The 18,174-nt window shown below is 32.9% G+C and overlaps 2 protein-coding genes across 2 annotated transcripts; one reads left to right on the forward strand and one right to left on the reverse strand.

Annotated features, from left to right (window-relative positions):
- Positions 1 to 12,961: 12,961 nt before the first annotated feature.
- On the reverse strand, positions 12,962 to 13,903 carry LOC116403334 (uncharacterized mitochondrial protein AtMg00810-like). The gene has a single exon (XM_031884123.1). The coding sequence runs from the start codon at positions 13,901 to 13,903 to the stop codon at positions 12,962 to 12,964; it is 942 nt and encodes a 313-aa protein (XP_031739983.1).
- Positions 13,904 to 14,496: 593 nt separating this feature from the next.
- LOC101205326 (1-aminocyclopropane-1-carboxylate synthase 3) lies at positions 14,497 to 17,421 on the forward strand. Its single transcript, XM_004137238.3, has 4 exons — positions 14,497 to 15,493; positions 15,625 to 15,756; positions 15,887 to 16,047; positions 16,156 to 17,421. Exons 1-4 carry the CDS (start codon positions 15,347 to 15,349, stop codon positions 17,042 to 17,044), a joined length of 1,329 nt encoding a protein of 442 aa, XP_004137286.1. The 5' UTR covers positions 14,497 to 15,346; the 3' UTR covers positions 17,045 to 17,421.
- Positions 17,422 to 18,174: the final 753 nt, after the last annotated feature.

Genomic DNA, 18,174 nt, shown 5'->3' on the forward strand with positions numbered 1-18,174 from the left:
TTCTTGATTAGCATCATAACATTCAAAACCACTTTTCCATAACAGTTTTAAATCCACAATTAATGGTTCTAAGTATGTGCCAATGTCATCCCCTGGTTGTCTTGGACCAGATATCAACATTGATAACATCATGAACTTTTTTTTCATGCACAACCATAGTGGAAGATTATAAATAACTATCACTATGGGCCAAAAACTATATTTAAAACTCATTTCATCGTGTGGGTTGATTCCATTAGCTGATAATGCTAAACGAATATTCCTAGATTCAGAATTAAAGTTTGGCCACTTTAAATCTACTAATTTTCAGGTTGGAGAGTCTGCAGGATGTCATAATTTTCCATCAACTACTTGCTCATTAGCATGTCAAATCAAATTTTTAGCATTTTCAATACTTCAAAACAATCTTTTGAAACGTGGAATCAATGGAACGTACCATACAATTTTTTTAGGAATCTGTTTTTTTTTCTTTGTTTGCATTATTAGCATACTTCCATCTTGACTCACCACATTCAGGACATTCAATTGCATTAGCATATTCTTTTATACACAAACAACAATCATTAGGGCATGCATGAATCTTTTCATAATTCATTCCTAGCGCACCTAAAGTTTTCTTCACATCATACATTGATGTTGGGATCACATTGGTAGTAGGCAAAATTTCCTTTACCGTTTTCAGTAGTTCTGAAAAACTAACATCACTCCATAAATACCTAACTTTCAAATTATACAACTTGACTAATGTGGACAATTTGGTGAATTTTTTGCATCCTTTGTATAATGGTTTTTCGGCATCACTAAGCAATTTCTCAAAATCACCTGAATCTTTTGAATACTCCTCATGAGCAACTTCAATCATTTCATTTATACTTCCAACATCATTCTCTTCACACATGTGGGTATCAAACTTAGAAGATTTTCCATATAAGGATGAGTTAAGTAGTTGTTCACCATGACAAAACCAAAATTTATAACTTTCATCAATTTCGTTGACATATAAGTGATCTTTAATAGTAGTGCGACTTTTTTTTTTCACAATTCCCACATTTCAAACAAGGAAACCAAATAGAGTCATCATTTGTATTAGAAAATCCAAAATTCATGAAGTTTTCTACACCCAATTCATAATCTTTGGACAACCTACTCTTATGCATCCACGATTTATCAATAGGTATGAATCCTAAGAGAAGTTATTGATTAATGGTTATCAATTTCAAGTATAATATAAAAGAATGCAATAATACATAAAAATAAATGATGATGATGAGAAGTTTTCTACACCCACAAATGTAAAGAAAATCTCATGATCAATGATGAAGCAAATTAACTATTTGACAAACAAAAGACAAGTAGAAAATATAAATTAGTAACATTCAATATCATTAGTCATTCTATAACTATTACACCACTAATAATAAAAAATATGGTTATAAGGTCTCATGCTATAGATTTAATGTACTAAAATAAGAAAAAAATATAGTTCATGATATAGAAGATGTATTTAGTTAGGACTCAAATTATCAATATATTAGAATGAGTAAAAGAAAAAGGAATGTTTTAAGTCTTCAATTTGAATTTGTGTATCCATGTCTATCCAAAGTGTGACTTTTTGTAGATGGAAAATATGTTATCGTTCTTTTAACTTGCTTATCCAACCATGATCACTGCTTCCAAGCCATCAACCATTCATTTAATATATAAAAAAAAATCATTAATTTACTAAAGAAAAAAATGTTTGTTACCTTAGTGAGTTTTAAGTTATACATGACAAAGTTAAAAGCTAACAGAGTTTTATTCATATATTAGACAAAAAAGTTTTTTTTTTTTTTTTTTTTTTTGTTATTTAAGAAACGTAAAATAAAACTCATTAGTTATATAATGTGAATTTATTAATTGGTGATTTAAACTCAATGTGAATTCATTAAAAAAAAAATGGAAGAAGAAGAAAAGACAATGGAAGGGCATTTCAATAACTTTAAAGTTGTATGTTTTACTTGAATACTAAGTTTTGTTTCTTAGAAGAAAAGAAGAGACCGTGGAAGGATATTTCTATACATTTAACTCTAGCAGTGAAGGATTTTTACACTCCCACTCTTCTAATGTCTATTCTAAACTCTCACGACTCAGTGGTGCATGAACCAACGAGTGACCCTTTTGGAATCAAGGTCATTAACAATTGGCGCACGAACAGACGCTGAAGAGTGGATGAACGACCGTCGAAGCTTGAGGTGGTGGACGGGTTGTTGGAGCTTGGGCATGGTGGATGGGTCGTTGGACATTGGGCGGCCGTCTGAAGCTTTTGTTGATGGGAATTTTTTTTTTGGGAGGGAGGGGATTTGAAGTTAGGGGAAGAAATCGTGGATGGAGAAAGGATGAGAAAATTTTCGGGAAAAAAGTAATTAGGGCTTTTTAGAAATTGGAGGAAAAGAAAATTTCGGGGAAAAAGAAGATGGAAAAGTATTTTTTTACAAAATTGGAGAAAAATGGGAAATTTGAGGAAAAAATTTTGTTTGTAGAAAATTGAGAAAAAAATATATTACTTAACATTTAAAAAATATCAAGTAAATAAAATTAATCTTAACAAATCTGTCAAGTATTTAAAATTAAAAAAAAATATGCATTTTTTCACTATTGGTTATTCTTGACGGCTTTTTTCTACTTGATAGTTTTTATTAAAACTGTCAAGAATATCAAAACTACACGCGTTAAGTATTGTCAGCTTTGTAATAGTAATTTCTATGCAGTTTCTGATTATTCTTCATTTTTGTAATCTGCATAACATTATTGATCATCTCATTGCCACTATAAAAAAGGATAATTGGAAGCTTAACCACAACGATAAAATACTGAGATAGTATCAGGTGATTATCTTCTAATTTTTACTTCATTAATGTTTTTTCAATTTTAAACAGCTTTCTAAAATAGACATTTGATTGTTACATTCTACTTTTATTTTTTTTCCATTTTAGTTAGCCTTTTGAAATAATCATTTAATTTGATTACCTTTTGATTGTCATCTAATTACCTTTTGATTGTCACCTAATTACATTCTAATTGACGTCTAATTACCTTCTGATTGTCACAAAATTCCAAGTCCAACAAACTACATCAGAGCTCCACATGATACATGATTCTCTTTTTCCTTGTTTGTATTCAAAGGCAGCAAAATCCGATTAGGAACTCCCTCCTCTGCTATCATGTTGCCGCTCTCTGACAACATGAATGGAGTAACCAAAGATAAATAAGAATTTTAGAGTCACAAAGAACTAACAGAATAGAGTTTCAGACTTCAATCTCAATTTTGTTCTTAAGTACCCAAAGCAAGCCCATCACCTCGATCTAAACCTTAACGGCGCCACCAAAATCCTCATTTCTTTTTAGATTCTTTGAGTCGTCACCAATTCTTCAAACAACTGGTACCGGATTCTTCAAGTGGAGTCATTCACTCACACCAACACTGTGAAACCCCAAAATCTTTAATTCTTGGATTTTGTTAAGGATAAGAGAAAATAAGATTTAAGGGAAAAAGGAAGTTAAAATAGTTGGAAAGATTAAGGTTTAAGTTTAAGAGAGAGAGAAAAGTTTGAAATTTATGTTCAAGTCAAAGTTAAGAAAATATGGACAAATTGGTTAAGTATCAAAGAATGGCACATTGGGCATTTAGAGGTTAATGTTGGGCGGCCGAAGAGGCCATATAACCTCTAAATGATGTTTGTTGGGCGGCCAAGGGAAGGGAAAGAACCTCTAAAGAGGTTAGATTGCATTTAAGGTTGGGTGTTTTAGGTAATACATTGCGTTTGGATGTTATTTTTGGCTTATGGCTAGGCGAGAAGAAACCCCAAATGAGTGTCTTTGGGCAAGAAGGGTGTTATGCAAGAAGACTTAAACGTTAGTAAGGGACTTTCTGCATTTAAGGTTGGCGAGAAAGAAAGATTTAGAGGTTATCTAAGTGTTTGGATGGTTTTGTGAGAAGGCTTAAGAGGTTAATGTCGGAGAGAAGAAAGGCTATGCGAGATGGGTAAGAGGTTAGCTATGTGTTTTGGACATGCACGTGGCAAGCTTAAAAAAAGAGGTTTAAAGATATTATTAAAATGAATTTTGAGATGGAAAGGTAGCTTGAGGTGTCTTGAGGAGGTTTAATGGTGGATTAAGCTAGGTTGAGGTGTCCAGATAATTTCATGCAAGGTTTTCTATAAATAGCTAACTTCAGTATAAAGTTTAATTCTCACAACTCACTTAGACATTTTCACTCAAATTGGTCTTGAAAGTTCATAAATTGTGTCTAGTTTGTGAATAAGGGCTACTGTGCATTTTGGATTCAAGAAGGTTTCCGTTTTGATTAAGAGAATGTGAGAAGGTCATTTCTCTAGTCAATTTGAGCAAGGTGCTTTCCATGTGAGCTACAAGACTCGTCTTTTGAAACTTGATTCAGAAAGTTTGAGGTAAGAAAGTTAAGTCATTTTAAAGCAACTTTATAGAAGGAAGTTTTATAAAAAGCATTATGAATTTTAAGTTATGATTTTTCAAAGTCGGGTCATGTATTTTGGACGAAAAATGATGTTTTGGGAAGTAGGTCAGTGTCGTGCATGCTAGGTGAGATGGGTTTGGCATTTTGATCATAAAGGTTATTTTATGTCGTTGTGAGGTCTGCAGCAAGGTCATCACACAATAGAACGACAAGGCATGCACTCAGGCTGCGTGCTTGACTTGTGAAAGAAGGTTAGTAGATGGCAAGTTGGGCGCACAGTACCACACAGACAAGAACACGCGGTGGGCGTGATGTGCGGCCTGTTGGGATTTATATCCTCAAACCCATAGATTGTAAATATAATCCATTAATTGATCGTTATTAATAAAGTTTTATTACTATAATTTCAACAAATGTTATTGACTATATTATTAATTTTGTCTTAATAACCCAAATCTAATTAACTAACATCCTAAGCTATTTGATGAGTCTTGAACAGTATGTAAAGACATATAGGGATCAATGTTCGAGATCATCCTAAAGGGTCTATAGTGCCCCTCTAATGACATATGGGTGAGAGTGGCCAGATTGCTGACTCAATATGCTTATCATTTTGGAGACAAGACCGAGCGGGAAGCTGGAAACATAATCACACAAGATGGAATTCACTCTTTAACTATTTTAGGGTAAGTATATAATATTTTATCTCTTATACTAATTCTCAAAGGAATTTGAACATTTCAAATTACAACCAATTACGAGCTAGGAAGGGGACCTAATGGATCTACGAATCAGAAGCTACAATGATATAAGATTAATTGACTAAACTCATTACCCACATTAATGAATATTCGTTAACTGTGTACACACTCTACTAAAGACTCACAGATGAACTCTTCACACTGTAGATATATTTATGTGTCCACGATATAGGCCAATAATAGTATGTTAGTCCTTCATGAGTGTTCGTAACCCCAACTCGGTCAAATTATCGTTTTACCCCTAAGCTACCTCTAGTCCTTAAATATCAGTGTCCTTCTAATGAACAATATGTTTATGGTCCAACCAATAAAAAAAAAACCTTCTAGTGTCATAGAGAGGGTAGGACCCTTTGCTCAACTCCTAAAGAAACCATTTAAGCGAACACTCATTTACTTACTATTAAGTAGGGAATGATTGAATGCTATCTTGTGTGATTATATTCCCAACTCCCCACTCGGTCTTATCCCTAAAATGATAAGCATATTGAGTCGATGATCTGACCACTCTCACACGTACAAATCAAAGGACAACCCCTCACAAATAGGAGTTCATAATACATTCAGGACCCCCTTTTATCGCGGAAATCTTGAGAAGATATGCTAAACTTTAATATTTTCAATCCTTTTGTTTAAAATTTTAATTATGCCATATGTAATTTTTTATTTTTTTGTACTTATGTTATTTTCAATACAAGTCACAGTTTGTGATATAATTCTTCTGTGTTTAATCTTTCTTGTCGAAATCTTGGCTCCCCATATTTTAGTATTCTAATTTTTCTTTGTGTTTCAGTGATACTTCAATGAAATAAATTATGAGAAATAAAGTTTCACTTTTTATTTAGGCGTTTAACTTGTTAAGGAACCTTACTTAGGAAACATTTTTAGAGTTTATTAAGCGAGCAAGCTTTACCTCAAGCCAATGGCATATCCATAAATTTTATCTAGGGGCACAAGGCATTATATAATAAACACACTAAAAAATATTGCGACGTTTCACTGATGCTCCGATAACATTCACTACATTTATAACAATAAAGAAATATTGGCAATTTTCACATGATTTTTTGTAATGCAAATATGTGAATTTAAAATTATCATCAAAAAAAGAAAAGAAAAAAAAAAAAAAAGATTAATATCTTTTGCCTCGAATATTGTTGAGAGAGCGGAAGTTTGAATCACTTACTTTTTTCATTTTTTAAAAATTTTTTTGTTAGATGACAAATGAGAGCTAGAAAATAAGTTAGGGTTTTATCTTTAGATGACATTTTTTTTCCTTCTTTTAAAAAATTAGGAAATAATTGAAATTTAAATTTAGGAAATAATTGAAATTTAGGAAGAAATTTGATATTTGAAAAAATAAAATTATTGATATTTGAGAAAATAAAATTATTGATATTTGAGACAATAAAATTAATGATGTTTGGAATAAAAAATATTTTGTGAGAATTTACGAAGAAATTTGATATTTGAGGAAAGAAAATTATTGATATTTAGATTAAAAACTATTTCGTAAAAATAATTGTAGCAAGCGAGATTTGAACTCACAACTAAGGGGTGGTGTAGGAGGGGCACAACCATTACAACAGAAGTAGAAATTAGGCAAAATAAAGCTAAATTTAATATATATTGTAAATTAACAGTTAAAAATTAATATTAAAATGCAAAAACCGATAATGTAAGGGGGCACGTGCCCCCCGTGGCCCCTTAATGGATCCACCCTTGCCTCAAACCTCTTTTGTAATACTTTTTTGTGAATAATCTTATCATTCACTTTTAGAATGACATTGCTAATCTTTAAATTTAGAGGTGTGCGAGGTTCGTGCTAAAGCTTTTGAAACCTTTTGGAAATCATCTTAAGGAGTTTTAATAAAAGTTGAAACAAAGCCAAAAAGGTTAATTTTTTTAAAACAAAATTGTATTCAATCACAATAACAACTCCTATGTCGCCTCCACTCACAAAAATAAGAAGCATAACTTTAAAAGTAAAAATCAAAGAGTGGGTAATAAGATATGGTAAGCGTTATAGTTGAGGAGAGAAACAGACACATGGAGTGACTATGATTTTCACTCAACGTTATCTAGTGAATAAAAAGCTCATTAAAAAGTATTCTTTCGCTAATAAAAGGATTAAAAAAATTTTTTGGAAATTTCAGCCATTTTTTATTTTTAAAATATGACTTATTGTGGGGAGTGAACAAAGGTATTTTGAGTATGAAGCTTGCCAAGTTGTGAACTTAGAAATATTTTCTCAGAAAGAACTACGCGATGAGAGTAAATCCTAAATAAGAAATAAAACTTGCTCACATTTTGAGAAGTTTAGAAATGCAAAGAGAAAAGTGAGCTTTTAAGGAGGAATGACGTTTGAGGAAAAGCATAATGCAGTGATGCTTCAGGACAAGCATTATTTTAAATTTCGAGGTGTGATAACGTGTATATATACCTGTTATTATAACATCTTTTATAAGAATGTGTAACTTATGTTTAAATACATCTTACATCAGCATTATGTCTGTTTTACGCGATTGTCATATCCAAATGCAAGATGAGTAGAAATGATGAAATTAAGTGAATCGAAGGGGACATCTCACGCAAAGTCTATGCGATGGAAACTCATTTGGCAATTAACATCTCAAAGAAGAGAAACCACGTCATCACACGAGGAAGGTTCGCTAGAAGATAAGAATGGTAATTGGTGTTGATCATGTGACTTCGTAGGGCTACAATCGGTGCTGACAATCTCAGAAGAATAGAAGTTTTTCGTTGAAAGCTGCCTATTAAAAGACTTTATCCCCACCAAGAAAAGTAGGCATATATGGGCCAAAGGCCTGAATAGGCCAATCCTTAGAGAGCGGCGAAAAAGAATAGTGTGTCCGTCGTCTGTAAAAGTTTTCTTCTTCTTCCTCGATTAGTTGTAAAAGTGAGAGCTAGGAGAAAGTCCTTTCTTGATCTCTAACGTTCAACTTAGGACCCGAGTAATATGAGTAATTTAATTTTAACGCTTAGACTCAAAGGACATTTAAAAACTCGAAAAAAAAACTTGCTTAAATTACTCCAACACTTACCCAAGCAATTAGCAAAGTAGCCTTAATCCCAATGGACAATCCTCTAACAACCTTCAACTTCAAAACCTAGCATCCAGAAACCGTGAGTTGTTCAATATTAGCGTTAAACTTAAATGGGTACTCGAGACCAACTCCATAAAGCTTATAATCTTACCCAAATTTGTCTAAACCGACCTTAACCATGTTGATCAATGCTTCCAAGTTCTCTAAATCTTCAATTCTTCATACAAATAATAATATGCGTAAAATCAAGTAGACACTCAAACTAAATGGGTATTTAAGAACTATGAGATAACCCACTAAATTTATCTAAGATCTTGTCAATACCTCATCGAAATCGCCTTGGCAACACATTAACGACTTCCTAGATTCAAAACTAGTACTTACAACCATTTTATCGACCAAGTCCTCTTGAAGCTTGTAATCCCACCAGGTGAACAAAGAATGGTTTGAAATCTTTAATTCCTAAAATCTAAGCTTTCTCAAATCTTTAACGACTATTGTAAATGTCTTTTTTATCCACACTCAAGTTTAAAGAATTAAAGACAGTTCGTAACTTCTAATTCGAGCCTCTTTTCCAAAAGAGATGCAAAATAAAAGTCACACCATAACTAAATATGCAAGCCTATGATGTTGATCTATGTTAGAAGATAAACTTTATCTAAAAAAAAAGGAAAATAAATGAACATGATTAAAGATAGATAGACAGATAAACAAATAAGAATAATCCTTCAACCACTTTAATTAAATCAAATATGATCAAGTCAAAATAAGATCTGACCTTTACGAGTTATGGATATTTTGATCTAGATTCCTTATAGAGGGTTGTGAGTAATCTTACTTAAAATGTAGTCGCCATCATAAATTTGAATGTCTAGAGTTGCTTTTGAAGCAGGTCGTCGAAGAGGGAGGATTGTTGAGCATTGTTCATTAAAGCATGTGGCGTGCTCATAAACGAGAACGGTGCCACCGCATGTTTTAGGACACATAAGGAGTGGCTGCGTTGTTAGAGGAGAAAGTACAAGAAGAAAAAATGGAGTGGCTCGACAAGAGAGTGAGAGAGAGTTTCGTGTGTGTCGTCGTCAACAAGTCACGATGTTTCGAACGTAGATAAGAGCGATGCAAGTGGGCGTGTCATCGTTGGCAATGTGTCACTGTGTGTGAGAGAGATCGTCAAAAGAAGAGAATTTTCAAATAGGAAGAGGGGTGGTCGGTCCCTAGAAGAGTCAAGAAGGAGAAGAGAAAAAGATAATATTCCATTTTTCTTTCTTTTTTCTTTTTTCTTTTATTTTTAACTTTACCAATAATAAAAAATTTTAAGAAAAGACCGTTGCGTCCCTCACTCCATATTAAACTTACCTTTTTGCCCTTATCTTCATCCTTTTTCAAAACTGAATAAAATTTTCACTTATTCTAAACTAAATTTATTCCAATTTTCTTCTCACAATAACTTAACTTTTAGAGAACTTAAAAAAATTGGATTCCTACTTGTTTTTCACAAATTATAAGATATTAAAAGAAATAAAAGGAAAAATGAATAAGGGCTTATACCTGTGGATCATGTCTTCTTAATATTTCAAATATTATGTTATAAAATGACTATTTATGGATAAATGTTATTTAAGCTTCAAAACTTGTTTTTTTTATGCATATGACCCACTAATATTTATCTTATTCTCAATCTATATCATGTTTATGTTTATTATTTTTATATTTTTATATATAATATGAAAATAGACTCCGATACGAACCCAAAAATCATCTAAATTGGAGTTCAAAGGAAGGAGACAAAAATCAAGGGTAATTTGGTAGTTAATGAAAATAAAAACGACGTCGTTTTGAAGACTTCCCTAACGCACGTGCTCCATCTCAACGTCTCCCATTCGACTCTCACAAGCAACAATTAAAATCAGGACTTGTACAAGCCAATACGACGTCATTTAGGCCCATACTCGCGCGCGCGTCCTCCCGGTCGCGAGATCGAAATCCCCTGAAGAAAAATTTTCAAAATCTTCAATCCGCGCGCGCTTTCATCCGTCTTCCCCACTCTTCGTGCGAAACGTGGTGCGTTATGGTCGTAATGCACGCGTTTTTGGGCCTTGAGGTGATGAGTTCGAGCAGAAGAGGTAGTTATCTCAATTACTTTCTATAAACATCTAATAATCCCTAATTACACAATCAATTCACTATTTTTTTTGGCAAAATTACCCCAAATTCACCAAATTCCTTCTAAATTCCATAATCTTTAGCCTCGTTCTATCATTTTTTCCTCATCATTTAAAATTCCAGCAATCTTCACGATGAAGGACTAAAATCCTTGAGATAAGTGGTTTAGATTAATTCATTATTTGAGAATTTGTCTTCTTTAATTTCTCATCTAATTAGGGTTTGATTCAATCTTTGTTTTGATGTAAATTTGTTTGGAATTCACACCTTTTTTTTCTCAAAAAATAAACCCTTGTATCAATTGCTATAATTCTAAGCAAATTCTTTCTTGATTCTAGATGATTAATTTTTGTATGCAAAATACTTAATGTAAGATTAATTGAATTCCTTTTATTTACACAAAAATTTACTTCTGGATTGTTTTTCATCCATTCTTCAAATTGAAGGTTGTTCGATGAATTCCTTCTTGTCAGATTTTTAGAAATTAATTTTATTTTTTTGTGACCACAATTAATTTTCTAATTAATTCATTGATTCCAAAAGTATCAATGAACTTGTAATTTTGTTTGATGAACAAGTTAGGAACTTTAGTTAATATTGTAAAAATTAAACTAACCTCCTATGAAAATCATCTCTTTTCTTGAACTTTGATCTTCACAAGAATATTGAATAATAAATCTCCTCCTAATTAAACATGATTCAATTCTTAATCATCTTTGATACAATGATAAAAATAGATTAATTAAAGGGTCCTACCCTCTCTATGATACGAGAGGGGTTTATGTTTAGTGGTTGAAACATAAACAAATTGTTCGTTAGATGGACCACTAGTATTTAAGGACTAGAAGTAACCTAGGGGTAAAAGATAATTTGACTGACCTGATGCTACGAACACTTGTGAATGACTAACTTACTTTTATTGATCTATATCCATGGACACAGAAATATATAGAGAATGAGAAGAGTTTAGCTGTGAGTCTTTAGTGGAGTTTACACATAGTTAATGAATATTGATTAATGTGGTTAATGAGTTTAGCAAATTAATCTCATATCGTTGTAGCTTTTGAATCTATAGATCCATTCTCCCTTCTAGCTTGTAAAGGGTAACGTGATTTATTTATATTGGTTGTAATTTGAATGAAAATTAATATAATGTATGGTTATACATTAATATAAAGTCAATATATTTTAATTAAATTTTATTATATAAATTTAATTTTGGATATGATTCAAAATTAACATATGAAACAATAATATAATTAAATGAGTTTAAATATTAATTTAATGTGAATTAGATTCATATTAAAATTATAGGTTAAAATTTAATACGTATATGATAAACATTAAAACTATAAGTTATAATAGAAATTTATATTTGAATATAATTTAAATATTAATTAAATTAAATATAAGATGTTTAATTTATAATTAATGATTTAGTTTAATTTTATTTAATTAAATTAATTAAACTAAAACTATAGGTTAAATGAGAAATTTATTTAAATATGATTTAAATGAAATATTAATTAATCATTTATCTATTTTAATATTAATTTAATTTAATTTTTTAAATTAATAGCGAATTTGGGTGGTTTTTCCACGATCACATATTCTTTTTAACTTCCTTCGGTCTGAAAAAGAGGAAGTTGCATGTACGGCAAAAAGAATAGAGTTGTTTTACAAATATTTTATGTCTGCATTTTTTTTTTTTTTTTTTTTTTTGCATATTTTCTCATAAGAAAATCCTCTATAAATTTGTCCTTCCAATTTTTGGTTCCCACAGACCAAGATCTCTAGCTCAAACAATAAGAAGGTTTCCAAGTAGAGGTGGTACTCCGATTTGGTGATTGGTAGATACAGAGACTTCAACAAACACAAGTTCTTTATTTCTTCTCTGTAATTCTTTTAGAAGGGTGCTTAGTCTTACAGTAATTTAAGTTTATGTATTTTTTTTGCCACTCTAATGATATTTTTAGATTCCTAATTAATTTGAGTTTAGGTTAAGTTAAATATTCCGCTGCTAGGGTTCTTATTTGGTTCTTATTCTTTCAGCGTGTGTAATTTTTTTTCTAAACAATCATGATACGCAATCGTGTAGGAAATTATACACAATCATTTAGGAGCTTTTGCAAAAATAGCAAAAAAGTTTATGATAATAGAGTTTATGTCACAACATTTTCTAAATTTGCAAAAGTAGCAAATTTAAAAGCGATAACTCTCTAATAGCATTCTGATAACCGTTTGATATCATTATTTACTTGTCATATTCACAATATGCAAAAAAGATGTGTTATAGACTGTTTTTTTCTTTTTGTTATTGATGAATATTACGAGGAATATGCTGGATATTATTATTTTGTTATTGGATTTATGTAATACAATGGTAAATATACACTAAATTGAGCAACCTATAAGGAAAGGATCAATATATTCTAATTACAATAATATACTCCTAGATTATTGCTAAATGGCCCTAATTACGGTGATACCCTCCCTCAAACTCAAGTTGGTAGAGTAGAAACCACCTTGAGTTTGTGAAGTAATAGAGTGAAACGAGGAGAATGGAGAGCTTTGGTGAAGATATCTGCAGGTTGATCAATGGTAGAGATAGATTGAAGATGGAGAGTGTTGCTTTGAAGATGATGACGGACAAAATGACAATCGTTCTCTATGTGCTTTGTTCGTTCATGAAATACATCATTGTGTGCAATCTGAATGGCACTGCGGTTATCACAATGGAGAGTAGTAGATGATGTATGTGGGGCTCCCATATCAGTAAGTACCCAACGAAGCCATAATAATTCTGAAGTGGCATCAGCTAGAGCACGATATTCAAACTCAGTGCTAGAACGGGAAACAACATATTGTTTCTTGCTGCGCCAGGAGATAAGAGCATCACCTAAATAAAAACAATAGCCAGTGGTGGATCTTCTATCAGTAGGATCTCCTGCCCAATCAGCATCAGAGAATCCAAAGAGAACCAGAGAAGACTGTGAGGAGAAGTGGAGACCATGACCCAAAGTGTCTTTAATGTAGCGAAGAATCCGAAGAACAGCAGTGAAGTGAATAGTACGAGGAGCGGCCATGAATTGACTAACTATGTGAACTGCAAACGCAATATCAGGGCGAGTTATAGTTAAGTAAATCAAGCTACCAACAAGTTGCCGGTACAAAGTAGGATCGTCAAGGGAAACACCATCAAAAGGAGTAAGTCGAACATTTGGATCCAGAGGTGTTGAGGATGTTGTAGAATCAGTAATACCAGATCGACTGAGTAGGTCAGAAGCATATTTAGCTTGAGATAAGTAATAACCATCAGACACGGAGGTGATCTCAAGGCCAAGGAAATAATTGAGAGGTCCTAAATCATTCATCTCAAAGTGCTTTCCCAGGCAGCATTGCAATTCAGATATAGCTTGAGGGTCATCACCTGTAATACTCATGTCATCAACATATAAAAGAATGAGTACAATACCATTAAGTGTCTGGCGGGTGAACAAGGCTGAATCATGAGGGCTGGAAGTGAACCCAAGTTGAGTAATAGTGGAGCTAAAAGTTGTAAATCAGGCTCGAAGAGTAACATTTTCTCAATTTGCAAAAGTAGCAAGTTGAGTAACATTTTCTAAATTTGCAAAAGTAGCAAATTTAAAAGCGATAACTCTCTAATAGCTCTCTAATAGCATTCTGATAACCGTTTGATATCATTATTTACTTGTCATATTCACAATATGCAAAAAAGATGTGTTATAGACTGTTTTTTTCTTTTTGTTATTGATGAATATTACGAGGAATATGCTGGATATTATTATTTTGTTATTGGATTTATGTAATACAATGGTAAATATACACTAAATTGAGCAACCTATAAGGAAAGGATCAATATATTCTAATTACAATAATATACTCCTAGATTATTGCTAAATGACCCTAATTAGGGTGATAGTTATTTTATACCATTTTTCTTAATTTTAAGTAAATTACCAAAAAAAAAAAGGGAAGGAAAAGAAAAGAAATTACATGGTAACCATGCTTACGCGAGCACTGGAGAAACAAAAGAGCAGCAAAATTTAGTAGGAAACAATGGGTAATGGAGAGGTTTTAGAATGGTGAGAAATGACCGACAATCAAACGCGACGCTGCTTCCTCCCATTCTCCCATCACATTGTCCCACTACCACCATTCTTTTTCTTTCTTCAGCTTTGCCTAAGATTTCATGCCGGTACGGGTCCTCCCTATTTTCCTCTCTACTTCACTCTTTCCCTTTTTTTTTTCTTATTATTATTTCACCGCACACACACCTCTAATCCTTCAATATATAATAATGTATTACTATACACATTTCTGTAATACAACGACTATACAAGTGATGACACGTACATGAGAATTTGAGATGAAGTATATACTGATTATCATTTACTTTATTGACCATAGAACCCATGGGGTTGTCGGTTGAATGATAGCTGGGTAAATTTTTTAATTTAGTTTTAGGGTCTGAAGGGGTTTTAATTATTTATTGGAAGGGAAAGTGGGATGGTGGATTATATTATTGTTATATTAATTAAGATAGGCTTAAGAAACAAAGTAATACATGTGTTGAGACTTAGTGTATATACATTTCCACGTTTCATTCCTTCTCAAAAAGTCTATAAATATCTTTGCACCTGTTTGCAGTACACATCCTCTCATTACTCGTTTGTAAACATTCAAATTGGTCTCTGATCACTCAAAACGCTTATTCCAATCTTTCTTTGTAATTGCTTCAAAACGGTTAGCTAATTTTGCCTTTTCATTCTTAATTCCATCCTTCCTAAAAAACATATATATCCATCCCTCCATCCAAACTGCTTTTTTTTTTGCCCTGGATAAAAAGAAATTAAATAAAATAAATGGGGTTATTGTCTAGAAAAGCCACGTGTAACTTGCACGGCCAAGATTCGTCTTACTTCTCAGGATGGGAAGAATATGAGAAGAATCCTTACGATGAGATTCAAAATCCTAAAGGGATTATTCAAATGGGTCTGGCAGAAAATCAGGTCAGTAATAATAATCTATATGTGTGAGAGTATTAGAAATCAATAATTTGTTTTATTGTAAATATAAATATTTATCTTTTCATTATGGGTAACGAGAGAATGAAACTTTGATTTGCAATGGTGACATGCAGTTATGTTTTGATGTGGTGGAGAAGTGGCTGGAGGAGAACCCAAATTCGGCTGGTTTTAAGAGAGATGGAAAGTCCATTTTTAGACAACTTGCTCTTTTTCAAGACTACAATGGCTTGCCTGCATTCAAAAAGGTACAGAATAATACATTACTTATATTCTTCTTTAATTGTTTTTGTATAATATTATGTAAAGTTAAGTTTATGACATCAGTCTTTGGGAGATCACCATGCAATTTAACGATAATGAATAATAATGTTTCAGGCATTAGCAGAGTTCATGTCGGAAATTAGAGGGAACAAAGTAGCGTTTGATCCCAACCACATAGTCCTGACTGCTGGTGCCACCTCAGCTAACGAGACTCTTATGTTCTGCTTGGCTGAACCTGGCGACGCCTTTCTTCTACCAACTCCCTACTATCCAGGGTACGTTTCAATTTCATAATTTCTATTAAAGAAAAATAAACAAATATTATCTGCATTTGGCAACTGTCCCTCACCTTGGTCTTTGCTTTTATTCAATGTAATATACAGATTCGATAGAGACTTGAAATGGAGAACTGGAATTGAGATCGTACCCATCCACTGCTCCAGCTCCAATGGCTTCAAAATAACAGAATCAGCATTGTTAGAAGCCTACCAAAACGCCTTAAATTGTAACCTCAAAGTCAAAGGCGTACTTGTTACGAACCCATCGAACCCATTAGGAACCACAATCAGTAGTCACGAACTCAACCTCCTACTTCAATTCATCGAATCAAAAAACCTCCATCTAATCAGCGACGAGATTTACTCTGGCACAGCTTTCCGAAACTCGGGTTTTGTCAGTGCCATGGAAATCCTTAACCAAACATACAAACACAACCACCAAATCCAAAATCAAGTTCACATTGTTTACAGCCTCTCCAAAGATCTTGGCCTGCCCGGGTTCCGAGTCGGAGCCTTATATTCGAATGACAAAGTAGTAGTGGCTGCAGCGACAAAGATGTCGAGCTTTGGATTGGTTTCGTCACAAACGCAGTACCTTCTGTCGGCGATGTTGTCAGACAAGAAGTTTAGGAGGAAGTACATTAGAAAGAACCAAAAGAGGTTGGAGAAAAGACAGACAATGCTGGTGAATGGGCTGGAGAAGGCGGGGATTAAGTGCCACAAAGGGAATGCAGGGCTTTTTTGCTGGGTGGATATGAGGCATTTGTTGGGAGGCAATACGTTTGAGTCAGAAATGGAGCTTTGGAGGAAGATTCTATTCGAGGTGCGCTTGAACGTGTCACCCGGACAGTCATGCCATTGCTCCGAACCAGGTTGGTTTCGCATTTGTTTTGCCAACATGTCTGAACCAACTTTGGATCTTGCAATGCAGAGATTGAAGGCTTTTGTTGTCAACTACTCCACCACAATTACGGTAACTTCTCCGCAGATGTGACCCTGGTATACTAGTTCTGTAACGACAGTAGCAACTCTTCCTTCAAATCAACTCGAATCGAAGAGAAAGACAGTGGCTAAATGGGTTTTTCAGTTATCGGTTCAAGATCGCGCTAGTGAACCACGTTATCGATAGCTTGCTGCAGACATATTTTACCCATTTACTTCGTTGTTTTACCTCTTTGTACTCTTGTTTTTGTTATCATCATTATTTTTTCTTCCAACTTCTCAATGGAGGAGGAATTGGAATCTCTTCATGTAAAAAAGAAATACGTGCACTCGATCCATCTGGATTTGTAGTGGTGTCTTGTAATTCATCTCAAGTTTCCATACATTGTTTAATATAAAATACATTGTTTTTAGTGGTTTTTTAAGCAATACAGTTCCCAAAAATATTTACACGTTATATAGAACAATTTTAGAAAAAGAAAAAGTTCACAAGCCCACAACGTGAAATAACAAAATACCTCCACGATTAATTAGTCACACACGTGTGAAAAACTGATTTTTATCCAGTCGAAACGATCTCATAGTAAGTCCAAATGACATTGTACATTTGTATCAAGTCTAAACAATCTTATACCCATGTACAAGTCTACATGATATTGTAGCAAGTCTAAACAATCTTGTACTAAGTCTAAACGATCTTATATTCTTGTACCTTGCCTAAACGAGATCATATACCCTTGTACCTAATCTAAACGATCTCATAGCAAGTCTAAACAGTATTGTACCCTTATACCCAGTCTAAACGATTTTGCACCTAGTTTTAACGACCTTGTACTTAGACTAAACAATCTTGTACCAAATATAAACGATCTTGTAGTGACAGTGATCTATCTATGTCTATCTATGATAAGCAACTGATCGTTTAGACAATGGTACACAATCGTGTGCATCTCTTACCAATATCATTTAGATCTTGTACGAAAAAGAAAAAAAGAAGATGAGAAATGAAGAAGGAAGAAATTCTGAAAGAGAAAATAAAGAAATTGGTAAATATTTACATAAATAACCATAATATTGTAAAATGAAGAAGAAGTATTAATATGAGAAATTAATAATATGAAAAGATAATGAATAAATCAGAAAGAGTACGAAGAAAAAGAAGTGAAAAATTGTTCACAATAT

The sequence above is a fragment of the Cucumis sativus genome, chromosome 4, assembly GCF_000004075.3.
Source record: "Cucumis sativus cultivar 9930 chromosome 4, Cucumber_9930_V3, whole genome shotgun sequence".
NCBI lineage: Eukaryota > Viridiplantae > Streptophyta > Magnoliopsida > Cucurbitales > Cucurbitaceae > Cucumis > Cucumis sativus.

Bases quoted from the DNA above. Each gene is read 5' to 3' on its own strand.
- LOC116403334 (XM_031884123.1), bottom strand. From the start codon at position 13,903: ATGAGTATTACAGGTGATGACCCTCAAGCTATATCTGAATTGCAATGC.
- LOC101205326 (XM_004137238.3), top strand. From the start codon at position 15,347: ATGGGGTTATTGTCTAGAAAAGCCACGTGTAACTTGCACGGCCAAGAT. The intron at 15,494-15,624 runs GTCAGTAATAAT...GGTGACATGCAG, and splicing joins TGGGTCTGGCAGAAAATCAG to TTATGTTTTGATGTGGTGGA. The intron at 15,757-15,886 runs GTACAGAATAAT...ATAATGTTTCAG, and splicing joins GCTTGCCTGCATTCAAAAAG to GCATTAGCAGAGTTCATGTC.